The sequence below is a fragment of the Mastigoproctus giganteus genome, chromosome 7, assembly GCF_048544385.1.
Source record: "Mastigoproctus giganteus isolate SK-2022 chromosome 7, ASM4854438v1, whole genome shotgun sequence".
NCBI lineage: Eukaryota > Metazoa > Arthropoda > Arachnida > Uropygi > Thelyphonidae > Mastigoproctus > Mastigoproctus giganteus.
Window position 1 is genome coordinate 35,293,871 of NC_143581.1, and position 17,560 is coordinate 35,311,430.

At 38.6% G+C, this 17,560-nt stretch overlaps 1 protein-coding gene across 4 annotated transcripts in view; it reads left to right on the forward strand.

Annotated features, from left to right (window-relative positions):
* Window positions 1-475: 475 nt before the first annotated feature.
* Window positions 476-17,560, forward strand: part of Spg7 (SPG7 matrix AAA peptidase subunit, paraplegin) — a 300,063-nt gene continuing 282,978 nt past the window's right edge. For 3 of the 4 annotated variants that reach the window (XM_090377613.1, XM_090377614.1, XM_090377612.1), the window contains exons 1-2: window positions 476-963; window positions 15,334-15,391. In XM_090377613.1, coding sequence (XP_090233739.1) covers window positions 643-963; window positions 15,334-15,391 — 379 coding nt within the window. In that variant the 5' untranslated portion in view covers window positions 476-642. Of the gene's footprint in view, window positions 964-15,331; window positions 15,392-17,560 lie in introns of those variants that run through there. The other variant, XM_090377615.1, reaches the window with a different exon arrangement.

Below are 17,560 nucleotides of genomic sequence, written 5' to 3' on the forward strand. Positions count from 1 at the left end.
AAGAAACTTATTATTATTATTATTAGCTGTATCGTGCAAGGAAGCTTAAGGTTCATGCTGCACCAGCCAAAAAAAAATTCCCGAGTTACTCTAAGAGAGAGAGACAAAAGTAGAAAGGAATCACAATGAAAGAGAAGAATGATGATATCCAGCTTAGGACGCTGGGTGTGCCAAGCACATGCTCACGATGTGAGCCCCTGGGGTTGTAATTATTAGGCTTTATTTTTCAAATAATAGCAAAAAGTTGATTATTATTATTTAATATTATATTTATTATTATTACATATATTTATTTATAGCTCCTTTAATCCCTTCCTGGGAACACTACCAATGTTGCCTTCAAATTTTCGAAGATTGTCTAGTGTAGTTTTTCGTGTTTTTTCCCAACTTTTATAGACTGTTATTTTGACTAATTTTGGTATTTCTTTCTGAGAAGAATATCCGTTTCGTTGCGCATTGTAGCTAACATCTGGGTAGCCATGTGTTCCGTGCTTTATTTGATTACTTTTTTCGACTGTCGTGTATTGCAACTTAATTTCTAGACTGAAATCGTTGAAAGAAAGAAGTTAAAGTTTGAACGATGAGTCTGAATCAGTGCCATCGACAAAGAAATTTGGGATATTTATTCGAATTATTTGAAAGATGATCCATTTATGTTTTAACTCCCACTTACGAAGACTTAATGAAATCAGGCAGTTGTATACGAAATTGTTAACATGGGATAATTGGACAGGAATCATTAAATGTCTTAATGATCGAGTATTCAATTTTCGTAGTGAAAGAGAGGGTGCACAGTGTTTCAAAAGCGAAAATAGTTGTTTTTTAGATATCCAGCATCCTATACATTCTGGAATTGGCCAAAAATCTGCGATTTGTCGTCTGTATGGTTCGCCTTATTCTTATGGTACGTTTCAGAAAACGCATCTGTCCTTGTTAGAGTTCGGATTGTATACCCTTAATAAGGTAAGCTATAGTTGGAATCCAGTTAATTTTCTAAACGTGAAGTTAAAATGGTAAGATTGCGGATAGGGCCGGTCATGATTATCGAGGTTCGAAATATACAGAAACGGCATTTTCGCGTTCATCATACACGTTTATGCCATGCATGTGTCATAAATGCTTTTTCCTTTTGTTATTATACTTTCGTAAAATTTTCCATTTCGAGTCTTTGCGTGGGTGCAAGATATAATTGCTTTTACCCTGGAGCCCAAATATAAATTTTCAGGCCCTAGACAAAATATCCATACTTAAGCATTCGTGTGTGGATAATTTGCTGCTCCTAGAAAAAGTGTCGGTTTCAGCAAGGGAATTTCTTGTAAAAAATTTCAAATAATGTTTAAATATCAAAGCTAATGCCGACCGGGCTATCCAGGTGAGTTAAGTGCTTGCCTGGCAACCCGAAAGTCGCGGGTTCGAATCCCTCCTCGGGCTTGGATATCACGGTGGTGCCGCACCTCCGGTTACGGTTGGATTTCACAGCCACGATTCACGAAGGAAGCAGGAAAAAATTGGTTCCTTCGTGTGTTGCTCACATCATACGAAATAAAATTAAAGCTAATGCTTGTGTTCTGTTGTGTACAGGATTTCCACTTTTTAAAATTCAAAAAGTTGGACACTTTGCCATAAAACTTACGAAACCGCAGATACACTTGAAATATGCAATTCATTCATAATGCTGGAATTCTCACAAAAAGCCAACCTCGAAACCATAGAAAAATGCTCCATTGCTTATATGCAAGCATCGACTGGTAATTGGTAGATAGAAAGAACTGGAGGCAGAGATTCAGAAACGGGTACCCCTTTCAAAATGGCGGCGATACAGCCGTGATTGACGGGTGTTGACTCCGCCTATCGTCACGTGATCTCATTCAGAGACGGATGCAGCCGGCACGGGAGATCTGGCTGCTGCTTCCTGATATCCATGTAAATGCAGCCAGGTGGCAGATTCAGTCATTGTGAGTATTCCACTAGAATGAGGGTTTTTGTTTTCGTGGAGGTGACTACAGTGGGCTGAGACAGTTTTTAAATTCTGTACAGTGGGACCAACTGGCGATGTTACAAACAGCAAATTCTAAATGGGAAGCATTTAAGAAAGTAATCATGGAGGCTACTAGACTTTTCATACTGATTAAGAAATACTCTTCAAGGTTTAGGCCTAAAGGAATGTCAGATGGACTAATAAGACTCACGGCATTGAAGAAAAATGCATGGGATGCATATAAATTATCAGATGACACAAAAGCCTACAGTAGATATAAGCTAGTCTGTAATCCAGTCACAAAGCAGGTTAGGCAAGCGAAGGCAGATTACGAGAAATCTTTGGCAAAAGATGCTAAGAAAAATAGCAAGAACTTCTTTAGGAAGGAAGGGAATGAATCAGATTGGTCCACTTGATATCAGTGGTTTGAGTGTTGATGATCCTGCTCAGACAGCTGGCAATCTGAATGAGTATTTTGCATCTACATTCACACATGAGGAGTTATTAAGGGAGGAGAATGCCAGAAGTTTATCAAACTGTAACAGGGCGCTTAATGATTTTGTAATAACTGAGAGCAAAATGGAGGAGAAATTGTTGAAGTTAAACATAAGGCACCGGGGAGCCGACCGGGCTAGCTGGGTGGGTAAAGTGCCTGACTGGCAACCCAAAGGTCGCGGGTTCAAATCCCGCCTCGGGCTTGGATCAGAGTAGTGCAAAAACCTTGGGAGGTGCATTATAGCCACAGAAGCCGATATGCCAACAACTGCAGTATGATTGATGATTTTTGAGGTTATGATGAATGTTGTGGCGATATCCAATATTCCTTACATTTCGAGGGTACAGCTCTAAAACGGTGTTCGCAGGCCGGCCGCTAGTTAGTACACTGGACTGAACCTATTGGTAACTCTCTAGGAAGCTTCCGGATCAGCTAGTGTATAATCTTGCTACCTCTACTCTGCCAGATAGTGACTGGAGGGAGTCCGAGTAGTGTGTATGCAGGGAGCATTGTCGAGGCCACGTTGTGTCAAGGATCTGGGTATATTCTTACCACATGTACGCCATATCCAAAAATTTCATTACTTCATACAGCATGTCCCACCCACTTTTTCTTACTATTGAATACACCATGAATTGTCAAAATAATAGAGCAAGCTTATCTGCGAAAAGATCTAAACCTCCCAAGGACTTCCTAATTCATTTCACAAATATACGTGGTCTCAATTCTAATCTCAACGATGTCCATTTCCACTTGCAGTCTTCCAAACCCCATGTACTTTTTCTGACTGAATCTCAGTTATCAGTTGATTCAACTACTGCTCATCTCAGATGTCCAAATTATTTGCTGTATGATTCCTTTCGCCTCAAAGGTGGTACTTGTGCATATGTCCGTTCTGATATTCCCTGTCAAAGACTTGGCAATTTGGAATCTCCTCTCTTTGATCTTCTCTGGCTTAAAATCTCTCTACCTCATTGTGTAAAATTCATCTGTTGTCTCTACCGTTCTCCCAACTCCACTAATCACTTGGAGCTCTTTGACTTCCTCTCTTTGCAACTTGACTTTCTCCAGTCCAACTTTCCTAACAGTGAGGTAATTTTCCTTGGTGATTTTAACGTTCACAACTCCAGCTGGCTTCCGTTTTCTAGTCACACCGACCCAGCAGGTCGAGATGCTGAGGCTTTTGCAATTACTAATGACCTAGCACAGATTGTTCATTTACCTACAAGAATACCGGACAATCCTAATCATACAGCCAATATGCTTGATCTTTTTCTCACAAACAACCCTTCTAAGTACAAGGTTGAAGTGAGAGGTCCTTTAGGCACTTCAGATCACAACTTGGTGATTGTCTCTTCTCCAATGGAACCTTTATCTCATGGCTATTCCCAACCTCATATTGTTTGGCATTACAAGAATGCAAAATGGGATGACCTGCAAGACTTCTTTTCTTCTTTTCCTTGGTCTGATTACTGTTTCAAAACTTCTGATGTCAACGTTTGCTCAGATCGTGTCAGTGAAATTATTCTTGCAGGAATGGAATCCTTTATCCCACACTCCACTTTAAAATCTCGTCCTTTATCTAAACCTTGGTTTTCCAATAAATGTGCTAAGGCTGTCCAAGAGAAGAACGTTGCATATCGTAATTGGCTTGTTTCTAATTCTTCAGTTTCATTTTCTGCCTACACCAAAGCTCGCAACAATTGTAAAGCAGTTATTAATCAGTCCAAACTAGAGTTTGAACAGGCTAAGAGTAGAAAACTTGCTTCTTGCCCTAATGGTAGCCGAGCATTCTGGTCTCTTGCCAAAGCTATTGGCCGCAACTTTTGCCCATCTCTGCTCCCACCTCTGTCCAAACCAGATGGTTCTGTTGTCACTTCAGCCAAGGATAAAGCTGACCTGCTAGCATCCCATTTTTCTTCGAGCTCATGTATTAATGATCTTGGTAAAACACCTCCCACCATTCCTAACACGCTCCATTCAATGCCTCCTGTGGTCTTCCGTCAAAAGGATATCAGAAGGATTTTGATGAATCTTGATGCTAAGAAAGCTCCAGGTCCTGATGGTATTTCTCCACTTGTTCTCAAAACCTGTGCTCCTGAACTTACTCCTATTCTTTGCCGCCTTTTTTCACTTTCTTATTCCAAAGGTGTTTTTCCTTCTGCTTGGAAATTTGCTCATATCCAGCCAGTTCCTAAAAAGGGTGACAAATCCCTCCCATCCAATTATCGTCCCATTGCAATTACTTCTACTCTTTCTAAAGTAATGGAGAAATCAATTAACCGCCAACTCTTAAACTACCTAGAAACCTTCCGTCTGATCAACGATCGCCAGTATGGATTCCGTCAGTGTCGATCCACTGGTGATATTCTGGCTTATGTTACCCATTTATGGACTAATTCAATGGAAAGGTTCGGTGAAACACAAGTAGTTACTCTTGACATCTCAAAGGCTTTTGATCGTGTTTGGCATAAAGGTAGGCGCCTCCGTAGCCAGGTGGGAAGGAGCAGCAGTGGTAGCACACGCTTCTTGATTAGACCGGGGTTCGAGCCCGTCACCACCAAATACGGAGCATGCGGAAAGGTCAGGGAATGACCGGAGCAATATGGCCTTAGTTGCTAATGCTCCTAAAAACCAAATAACAACAACAACAACAACAGCATAAAGGTCTTCTAAACACGCTTCCATCTTATGGTTTGCCAACTGTTTTTAGTAATTGGTTATCCAGTTTTCTCTCTGATTGCTCACTGAGGGTGATGGTAGATGGCTCTCTCGTCTTCTAACTTCTCCACTAATGCCGGTGTCCCCCAAGGTTCAGTTCTTTCCCCCACTCTTTTCTTCTTGTATATCAATGACCTTCTTCCATTGACTGGAAATCCTATCCATAGTTTTGCCGATGATAGCACATTGCATTCAACTTTCCATTTTGAGAAACCTTGTCCAGCTTAATCAGCTTCAAGTTCTTGAAAATCTGCTGCCAATTCCTTAAATGCCGATCTTCAGGTAATTCTCCAGTGGGGCAAAGACAACTTAGTTGATTTCAACCCTTCTAAAACTCAGTCTTGTCTTATATCTCGCAAAAAGGATTCTTCTGCTCCTATGCTTATCTTTAGTGACACTCCGATTTCTAGGCAAAATGATATATCTCTTTTGGGGATTACCCTGACTTCTAATCTCTCTTGGCACAAGCACATTACAAATATTGCTTCCTCTGCATCTAAAAAACTTGGTTTTCTGTTTCGCTCTCAGCGTTACTTTTCTCCCAAACAGCTACTCCCTCTGTATAAATCGCAAATCCGCCCTGCCATGGAATATTGTTCCCACATCTGGGGTGGTGCCCCCAAAACCTCTCTCAGGCTTCTTGATTCCATTCAGAAGAGGGCAGTTAGGTTAATTAATGATTCATCTCTAACAGAGTCTCTCCACTCGCTTTCTCATAGACGCACTGTTTCTGCTGCATGCCTCTTCTACAGATACTTCCATGGGCACTGTTCTTCTGAATTGGCTTCTATAATTCCTGCTCTCTCTTTCAAAACAGTCCGAACACGTGCCGCCACCAGCCAACATCCATTTACTGTCCAACTTCAAACCCACAGAACAACTTTTCATCTTCCTCATTTATTCATTCAACTGCCATTTTCTGGAACAACCTTCCTTCATACGTATTTCCTGAAAATTATAATCTACAGAAGTTCAAGTCCAATATCAACAAATATCTTCTTTCATCTTCTCAACCTCCAACCCAAGCTCTGTACTAAGTACTATAGGTTATAATACCTCTCGTGTTTGGGGTTCTCATAAAAAAAAAAAAAAAAACTAACAAAAAAAAAAAAAAAAAGGCACCGAGGATGGATGGGATCTGTCCAGTTATACACTGGTGTGCAAAACTTAAGGACCAACACTATTTCTAACGGTTACAACTACAAAATCAAATGAAACAGCCTGTGGCGATTTGCATAACTGTGGCTGTTCAGTAGAAAGCTGGTGCACATGCAAAACTTTGAATCGTGATGAGAGGGCTCACATAAATAGATAAAAGCAGAGTTCAATATCACCCATAGCATTGTCTCATGTGCATGGTCAGCCTTCAGAACAGGTACAGCTGTTTTAAGGACGAGTGGTGGTCAACCACGAAAAACAGTGCCCAGTGATGACCTATATACTTCTACAGGCCAAGACGGACCGACACCAGACAGCGGGATCCATTGGAAACCAGCTGCACAGGACGCAGGATATCGCGGTTTACTGTGGCCAGGGAACTCCACAAAGGTGGACTGTTTGGCTGATGTCCAGTATCCCTTTAACACCTGCCCATCGGAGACACCGTTTACAGTAGTGCATCGAACACAAGGACTGGACAGCAGTATAATGGGGTAAGGTACTCTTTACTGATGAGAATAAATTCAGTCTCAGCAGCTATTTTGGATGTCATAATCTGGTGAGAGGTTGGTACATGGTATCACCCCGCAAACATCACTGAAAGGGATCGATATGGCAGTTGAGGTGTTCTCGTCTGGGGAGGCGTTACCTTGGATGGATGTACACAACTCCAGATACTGGAAGGCGGAACTGTAACTGGGTAATCGCAGTACTGAGGTAATCATTCCCCATGTGCATCTGTTCTGAGGTGCTATTGGCCCAGAGTTCATGTTTATGGATGATAACCCCATTGCGCTGCAGCTGTTGATATGCTTTTGGAAAGTAAGGAAATTGTTCGTATTGATTGGCTGGCCCGTTCCCTCGAGGTAAATCCCATTGAATGCATATGGGAAGCTTTGAGGAGACACCTAGCGGCACTTCTACACTAGAGCTTACAATACTGGTCAAAATCTTAATACCAGTATTTCGGTGTTTTTAACTTATGAAACCGTGATACTGGTATTAGTCGTATTCCAAAAACAAATGTTTTTTTTAATAAATTTTGGTGACAGTTACGTGCAATAAAGTAAGGAAAAAACAAGTACTGTAATTACTTGAATTCATGTTTTAAATAAACTTTTATTGCAATAATAAATATTCTGAAAAAGATCATTAAAATACAGTTATTCTAAAAACAAAAAAATACATATTGTTACTGCAAAGTTTAGTTATGTTTAAGCATTCACGCTAGCTATCCAAATAAAGTGAGCTCTTAAGAAACAAGCAATCAATAGTATGATCGTTTAAAATGGATCTAATTTTGGTACCTACAGAATTTGATTAGTGGCAGGAAACGCCATTTCGGATTCTATTCTGGTACTGAGATAATCGTAGACGATCTCAGTCCATATTTTCTAGGCTTTGAGCTTTTTTAGCAAAAATAGTTAAAAGTATTTCATTAATTTCCAACTCAAGTTCATCTTTTAAAATCTCATTTGAGTCTGGCAATTTCTTATTTTGGAAAGAATCTGCGGAACACTGATGTTCTGTTCCACGTTGGTCTTCCATGGTTGAATTATGTTCATTTTCTGAAGGAGAAAGTCGTTTTATTAAGCGAAGCATAATTTTCATTATAGTGTCTTTACTGAGTCTGGGAGAGAGCAAAGAGTGCAGTTAAGGAATTCTTCACATATATAAATGCAAAGAACAGAAGTACAAATCAGATTGGACCCCTTATGTAATGGACGTGGGATAGTATTAGATACCACAGCTGAAGTTGCAGTTGAACTCAACAGTTACTTTGCATCGATATTTACATAAAAAAAAACCTTTGTGTCAATGAGATATTATGGAAGTGAAGTTGAAAAAAAATGTAATTAATGATGTTGAAATTTCAAATGATTATTTAATGAGAACTTTCGTGCCTACAGGCGAGTAAGGCTCCTGTGGTTGATGGCATATACCCTATAATCTTAAAGGAGGCCGCAAGTGAGTGCATTGAACCATTAAGGCTAGTTATGAGAGCATCACTGGACTCAGGAGCGATTCCGTTGGATTGGTGTAAATTGGAACATAAAGGCAGTTCTAGGAGTGTAACGGGAAATTACTGACAGGTCAGTCTAATTTCAGTAGTAGGGAAAATCATGGAGGCAATTGTCAAGGGTGGAATTCAGGATCATTTAGATGGAAATCGAATTCTGTAGAATACACACCATGGTTTTGTAAAGGGAAAATCATGTTTAATTAATCTGGCTAGCTATTTTGACAGGGTCACTCAAGAGCTGGACTTTGGGAATAATTTCGACATTGTTTATTTGGATTTCAGCAAAGCATTTGACTCAGTCCCACATGAGTGGTTACTTTATAAGTTAGAGCAGGCTGGAATCATAGGGAAAATCCTTAGATGGATAGCACGATGGCTTGAGGGCACCAGGAAGAAGGTTGTGATAACTAGTTATTCCTCAGTTGGGTTAATGTAAGAAATTACACATTGCATTGCTTGCCAGTGCGAACTAGACTTATAGACTAGATGCACTGCCTTAGATTTTTTGTTGTGTTTCTTAACTAACAGCATAATTCCTTCTCCCTTCCTATCCTATCTTTTCTGTACATACTGTACTCTCCAAATTCCAATTCTGCATTCGTTATATCTGTGTGACACTATGTTTCTGATATCCCAACAATATCTGCCTTTGATATCCTGACCAGCACTTCAAATTCATCGAATTGGTCTACATGCACCTATTCTTATTCTTAGTTATCCTAACACAGCTCATGTATTTATTTGTTTAATGATGACTCCCACCAGTCGCTGAAACCCCCAGCACCCCAATCTACTGTTAACCTTTTAGTCTGTGAATCCCATCCCCCAAGCTAGTAGTTTTCTGACCCACCTAACAGTGCCTCTATAACATCAGCAAACACTCTTGCACCCCATTCTATTTAAGTGTATGAAATACCTGCAGAAGCAGTCCCTCATGTTAACAAGCACAGACCACGCTAAAAAAAATTTACCCCATGAGCCTTGCATAATCTCTCCCTGGCCAAATCGATCACAAGGCTGTCATCATGTACTCCCTCAGCAAACACTCTTGCACACCTTCTATTTAAGTGTATTTAATCCCTATAGAAGCAGTTCCTCCTGTTAACAAGCACAGACCATGCTGAAAAAAATTCTATCCCATGAGCCTTGCAGAATCTCTCCAGGGCCAAATTGATTGACAAGCCTCTCACCATGTACTCCCTCCTATCAGGTTTGGGCAGAATTGTACACACTTTCAAATTTAATCCTACCTCATGAATTTTTTTCGCCATTGACTTGTACTTGTTCAGTAAATGTTTGTTTGTTACGTGTTGGTGTATTGGCTTCTGTGGCCATAATGCACTTCCCAAAGGTTTTGCATTTTACTCTGATCCAAGCCCGAGGTGGGATTTGAACCCGTGACCTTTGGGTTGCCAGGCAGGAACTTTACCCACCTGGCTAGCCCAGTTGGCTCAGTAAATGTGCAGTTCTCCTATGCCAATGTGTTCAAAAGTATCAACCCCAGGGGCTCACATCTGGTGAGTATGGGCTTGGCACAGTGTCCTGAGCTGGATATCATGATTCTTCTCTTTCCTGGTGATTCCCTTCTACTTTTGACTCTCTCTCTCTCTCTCTCTCTCTCTCTCTCTCTCTCTCTCTCTCTCTCTCTCTCTCTCTCTCTCTCTCTCTCTCTCTCTCTCAGGGTAATTAGGGAATTTTTTTTTTGGCTGGTGCAGCATAAGCCTTAGGCTTCCTTGCACCATATAGCTAATAATAAAAATAATCACCCTTGTTCCCTTAAAAGATGATATCTGCTCTACAACATCATGAACTTTTGTCCCTGGCAGACATACTCTGGCCCTATTCCACCTATCCTTTTTACACATTGTATTACCCATCTTCCTGACAGTAGAGTCACCGACAATAACTAACTCCTGTGAGACCAGCACATTCTGCCTTGGAGATTGCCGCTGTGTTGCCTGATGCACAAGAGTGAGCTCTGGCACTGAGTTGGGAAGCTGAGAGTTTGATGGGTTCCCCACTTTATTACCTTCGAGGGCATCTACTTGAATCTTCAAACTCTCACAGGTGTCCATCAAGACACTGAGTTGGCACCTAATATCTTGACACTCTCTGCACCTAGCACACACAAAGGCATCCTCCTTGGCTATACATGTCCTGTTCCAGAAAGTTCTGCAAACATTTTACAAGTTGCATAATTTTTTAGGCTGCGATGTGTTGGAGAATTGCCCCCCCCTTGATTCTCCCATGAGTCCCAGCACTCCAGTTACTTTGTGTCTGTTGCTTTGCCGCTCTAGTTTGGGGCATGATATTCTGATTAAACACCATTGATTAACAATGTAAATTAATAAGATTAATGAATTTAATTAAGTATCAATACTACACTATTTAGTAGATTCCTAAATGCAGTGATACGTATTATGGTATCTGGTTTTACATTAGAGCTACCTATTTACCACAATTAAAAATTTGAATTCCCTAACACACACTATATTATAACAATGGTGTCAAGATTCTAACGAAACAATGGTTTCATGTATATTTAGTAGTAACCTACAAAATTTCTATCAAAATTAAAAATAACGATCATAACTAGGACTATAAAGTGACTTATAAGTATGATATTAATATGACAGTTAACTAAATTAAATGGCAGATCACATGATTTTTTGTAGCTGGTAATTCACAGCTTTCACTTGTTGTTATTTGGTTTTTTTTAGGAGCATTAGCAACTAAGACCATATTGCTCCAGGAATATGCGGTGGTCATTCCCTTGACCTTTCCGCATCGTCCGTATTTGGTGGTGATGGGCTCGAACCCTGGTCTAATCAAGAAGCATGTGCTACGCACTGCTGCTCCTTCCTACCTGGCTATGGAGGCGCCCTCAACTTGTAATGACCCTCAATGCCCTCCATTGATCACTATGATAAAGTGTAGTCCACCATCAGACAGAAGGGCTAGAAACCACACATTAAATGTAAAATTAAAATGCTCAAAGAAAATTAAACAAGAGAAACCCTACATGAAGAGTGCTTAGTCGAGGAGGAGGAAGCAGCAGCTACTGTTTTTAGTCCTCTTTAATCTCACTTCATAATCTGCTTTAATTTTAATGGAATGCTTTGCTCACCAGAGGTAAAGTGATCAGTATGTTATCACAAAAGACTATCACTTCCACAACACCATGTAGAAATTTATTCCAGCAATCAGTTGGAATATTTAAGTCACATGATCCTCAATTTCTCAGCCATATTCTGGTAACAGGTGAACCATATTTTTCAAGAAATGGAATTCTCATCCCTTGAAACACTCAGCCAGTGGCCGAAGAAAACTTGCATATGATTGTCGGTACTCATTATCATTACGCCTATATCTTTAATGTTTGGTGTGGTGTTTTTGGGGATTATTTTCTTGATCCTTATTTTTTTCTAGAAAGAATTTCAGAAATGTCCTATCTATATTTTCTATGGAAACTATTGGAAGACTTATATGTGGTTGATGTGTGATGGTGCACCACTCACTTTTCTTTTTACGTTTCTGACCTTTTAAGTATAGAGAACAATAACTGGTACAATAAATTTAAAAAGATATTAAAATGAACTATGCATTTAAAAATCTGCGAAACTCTGCAAAAACAGTAATTTCGAAGCCTACTTCATCAGCTTGCAGGTGGCCTCTATTAGTGAACATATCGAATGGGTGGGGTGAATTGAAGGGGGCTCTGTTAGCGAATGCGGAACTAATTTGGTGTTTAGTGGCCTATGGACTTTCCTGTCCATGGTTTATCAGCTGAACTGAATGTATTGTCTCAGTGAACAGCTGAGCAGTGCATTCTCCTTTGAAATAGCTTAATTATTTACTCAGTTCAGCTTGTATTTGCTAATAGATTACAAGAAACCTATGGCAAAGGATGCAAGAAAAACAACAGAGTTCTTTACTTATGTAAACTCTAGAAGGGGTTGAATCAGATTGGTCCACTTGATATCAATGGTTCTGCATCTACATTCACACATGAGGAGTTATTCAAAGAGGAGAGGGCCAGATGTTTATCAAACGCTAACAGGGAGTTAAATGATTTTTTAGTAACTGAGAGCAAAGCGGAAGAGAAATTGTTGAAGATAAACATAAAAAAGGCACCTGGGGTGGATGGGATCTATCCAGTTATATTAAAGGAGGCAGCAAAGGAAGTAAACAAACCCTTAGCCATAATTATGAGAGCTGCCTTGGAATCAGGGGCGGTTCCCATGGACTGGAGATGTGCAAATGTGACCCCAATTCACAAAGGAGGATCAAAGGGTGACACAAGTAATTACAGACCTGTTAGTTTAACTGGGGTGGATGGGATCTATCCAGTTATATTAAAGGAGGCAGCAAAGGAAGTAAGCAAACCCTTAGCCATAATTATGAGAGCTGCCTTGGAATCAGGGGTGGTTCCCATGGACTGGAGATGTGCAAATGTGACCCCAATTCACAAAGGAGGATCAAAGGGTGACACAAGTAATTACAGACCTGTTAGTTTAACTTCTATTCCAGGGAAATTGATGGAGGAACTGTTTAAAGAAGCACTGCAACTTATAGTTCGGACGCAGCATGGATTTGTTAAGGGGAAGTCTTGTCGGACCAATTAGATTGGATACTATGATGTGGTCACAAAGGAACTGGATGCAAAAAATAATTTTGATATCATAAACTTGGATCTTAGGAAAGCTTTTGATATTATTGCACATGGAAGACTACTGTACAAATTGGAGCACTATGGCATTAAGGGCAAAATGCTGCTATGGATAAAGGGATGGTTGAGTGGGGGAAGACAGAGAGTGTTAATCAATGGCCACTGCTCTTCGTTGACTAATGTTATTAGTGGAGTTCCCCATGGTTCATTGTTTGGTCCATTGTTGTTTTCTGTATTTATTAATGATATTAATGAAGGTATATCAGGCTTAATGTCTAAGTTTGCAGACGATATGAAGGTTGGCAGGGTTGTTAATGACACTAATGATAGTACATTACTGGAACAGGATCTAGAAACATTGAGCAGATGGGTTGAGAGGTGGCAACTGAAGTTTAACCAGGGCGTGCCGTGCTATGATACAGAGAGGCAGCCGCATTAGGCGGCACCGTAAGGGGGCAGCATAAGCAGTAAAATCAAAATACAATTTGAACCATTCAATAATTAAAAATCTTTACGCAACGCTTTTCTATATTGGTCTGTGTTATTCCGATATTGATGTATACGATTTATGATTTATTGCACGCCTCTGCCTAAGCGCTTTCGATGCCCTTTGATTTCGGTTTCTGGTGCAGGTGCATCGTTGGCGAGCACTTGCCGAAAGACTTTTGATCTGACAGCGCGAAGCTGTTATTTTTGTTTGTAATATACCGCGCGGCCGCCCCTAAAAGCTGAGGCGGCAATTATCACAAAAGACAATTGCACGTGTTACGTGTTTATAGTTCTGCTTTGAGCTTACAATTATTGACAATATTTGATTTTAATGTTAGTTTGTCTCAAGAAGTGGCGAGTGGCTGTGCTGTGTTTAAATTAGTAAATCAGATATATAATATATCTGTATCAGTATAATATTTTTGCATTTATACTAATTCAGTTTTTGTGTTTAAAAAGTAAATCAGGTAAGAGAATTATTGTTTTTTATAGCAATTGTAGTTACTTATTATCATTGAAAATGATTGTGTTATTACAATAGGGACTCGAATTAAAAAGTAGCATTTGCACGGACTGAGTATATTTCAGGTGCGGAACATGTGCCTGTGTGTGTGTGTGTGATAGATAGAGAGTTATTTAGGTAATATTGGGCTACTTTTGCGTTCTGTGTGTAATAGAGAGAGAGTTGCTTAGAAAATATTTGCATTTGTCTACTTTTGTAGACAAATGCAAATATTTTGTGTTCGTTATTTATTGCTCTATTTTTAACAAATTCATATACGTTGAAGTGGAGACAATACAATAACAAGTTAAAGAAAGGCATATGTCAAAACGGTTGCTAGCTGTCAATTTGACAGATATTCATTATCTATTTATTATGTTCTGTTACCTACAAATCTTACTAGCTTTGCAACTCATTTCTATCGTTATTTTCTCTACCCTATTTTACTAGCATGATAAGCATCATCATATTTAATCATTTTCAATGCTTTGGAGGGAATGGATGGGTGAAATGGGAAGTTTTTTTTTTTTTGGCTGATGCTGTATAAGCTTGCTTTCTTGCATCATATGCCTCTACTAATGCTAATTACTACATAATATGAACTGAGAAATTACATTTTGGAAGCTGCTGAAATCATTAAGAATAATCTGAAAGATAAAACATGTCAGGAAATTGTGGATTTATCATGCTGTATGCTGCATTTAACAAAATGGAGGATGCTTTAAACAGTTGCTGCTTTAGATGTTTTCCTTAGAGTTTATTTCAATTTCTTTTTATTTTTTGTAATTTTTTAATTATCATGTAATATATCTTTTAAGATACATATTATTAGAACTTTTTCTCTTTTTTGTCTGTGGAATATTCTTCTACATATGTTTTGTGCAATTTTGAAACATCCTGTACTTTGAAAAATATAGTACTTTATAGTCTCTATGTATACAGTTTTGCTTTACATATAGGATTCTACTAATTATGCATATTTAACATATGCTGGATACAGGAATTTTGGATTTGGGGGAGGGGGTAGGAGAAACAGCTGCCTCAGGCCCAAACATTGTGGAGAGGGCCCAGAATTAAAGTTTTCTGTACCTGTACTATGTATAACTACTTTCTATTATTTCATAACTGGGTTATTGCATTAAGCATATAATTAAAATGACATTAATTTGTGCATAATTTTATAATTTGAATGTATTAAAAATCAGAATACATTAATTTGACAATAATTACAATTATTGTCTATAAGAGTTTCAGAAATAAATTTTGTTAATTATAGTTATTTTATTTTGTTATTTAGAATACAGTGAAACAAGTTAAAAGAGAATGCAGAGGATTATTGAAATTCCTTCATAGTGGTGAGTTCGTGCAGCTGCAGTTTTTAATCATCATACCCAGTATTTGTTGTAAAATTTAAAAATTGCGCACAGAAATTAGAATGATTAAAATGATATTTTAATATATCGAAATTTAAATTTTTGATATTTTATTCTAATGATTAGAATAAAATATCAAGTATGCTATTAGTAACTATGCTTCCAATTCTGTAAATATCAGAAAGTCTACACGTCCATCTTGAATTAATTCCCAAACTGTGAGGTCATTGTCTTTGGTGATTAATATTTGCTGTTTTAGCTGATTCAGTTTTGCAAACTGTATCAAACCAGTTGTTAAAGATGTCAAGCTGTTTACCCATCAATAATATTCTAATTTTTGAGGTTCTTTCTTTTAACCCACACGTTGAAGTGCCCTTGTTTAAAATATGCCAGAGCTATTTAAATAATAATAATAAAAGATATATATATATATATATACTGTCTGACCTTTGTATAATGAAATCGATCGTTTGCTTTAAAAAATTCATTAAACACAAATTTCGTTATAAAGAAATGACCTAGTTACAATGAAAAATACATAATTACAATGAAAAATATTGTAATTAAACATTCAGTAATATAGTAAAAGGTGGAAAATAAATCAGAAACAAGTGGGAATGAATAAATTTTCTAATATTTTAAAACAATTAATTTATTAATACATACATATTAAGAAATGGTTACTTTTCTGGTGCGCACAATATATTAGTACATTTTTTAAGAATTATTTCATAAAATATTTGGTTACTTAGCATTAGTAGAGGCATATGATGCAAGAAAGCAAGCTTATGCAGCATCAGCCAAAAAAAAAAAACCAAACCCCCCCCCCCCCCATTTCACCCCTTCATTCGTTTCAAATGCCTGTCCAGCTCAGCCTTAAATTTATTTAGGCTACCAACTTCCACAACAAAAGATGGAAGTCTGTTCCACCAATCAACTACCCACTGGCTAAAGGCAAATCTCCACACATCTATTCTACAACTGTCTTTCCTCAATATGAATCTATGCCCCCTCAGGTTCTTAATCTGAGCAAGAGGAAAAATCCCATCAGCATTCAGCTTGCTCATCCTGTTCAAGGCCTTATACACCTCAATCAGATCACTCACAGGTTCCTACCCTCCAGGCTCTCCAATTTGCAGAACTTAAGCCTTTCTTGATAAGAGAACCTTTTGTTCTCCTCACCAGTCTTGTTGCCCTTCTTTGTACTCGTTCTAGCAACTCTACATCCTTCCTAAAATGAAGCCTCCAGACCTGTACACAGTACTTTAGGTGTAGCCTGACCAATGCATTGTATAATGGGATAATTACCTCCCTGTCCCTGCTAGAAAAATTCCTATTTCCCTGAGTGTGGTATTACACTCAGAGAAGTGGAAAGTGAAAAAGACCTGGGGTAATTGTGCAGTCAAATACGAAGTTTGCTGAGCAATGCAGACAGGCTGGCAGGGCAAGTCATAGTCTTGTCAATAATATATAGGAATTTTTCAATGATACATAGGAATTTTTCTAGTGTAGTACCACACAGTTGGTACGTTTCTCTTGGGTTATTGCTACCCATATGCAGTACTTTGCATTTGTCAATGTTAATCTTCAGTTGCCACTCTTTTTGTTTACTTTTTGTTGTACGCTGGATTTTAACGTACATTGTTCATAAAAATGTGAAAATTTTTATGAACAACATAGAGTAAAATCCAGTATACAACAAAAAGTAACCAAATATTTTATGAAATAATTCTTAAAAGTGTTAATATATTGTGCACATCATGAAAGTAGTCATAAAAATTGCTGGTGGCACATAATTTCGTCTAAAATTGCTCAGTTGTTGTTGTTGTTCATTATTTGGGTTTTAAGAGCATTAGCAACTGAGGCCATATTGCTCCGGGCATATGCGGTGGTCATTCCCTGACCTTTCTGCATCCTCCGTATTTGGTGGGCATGGGCTCGAATCCCAGTCTAATCAAGAAGCGTGTGCTACGCACTGTTGCTCCTACCCACCTGGCTACGGAGGTGCCCAAAAATTGCTCAGAAGAAGCCGACAAGTAAGGTTCAGATGCAGAAGAGTAAGGATGTGGTAACATGAAATTATTATCTTATGTTCCCATTATAAGAATCAATTTTGAATGCCTTTGTGATATTTTTCTAAAGCACATTTCT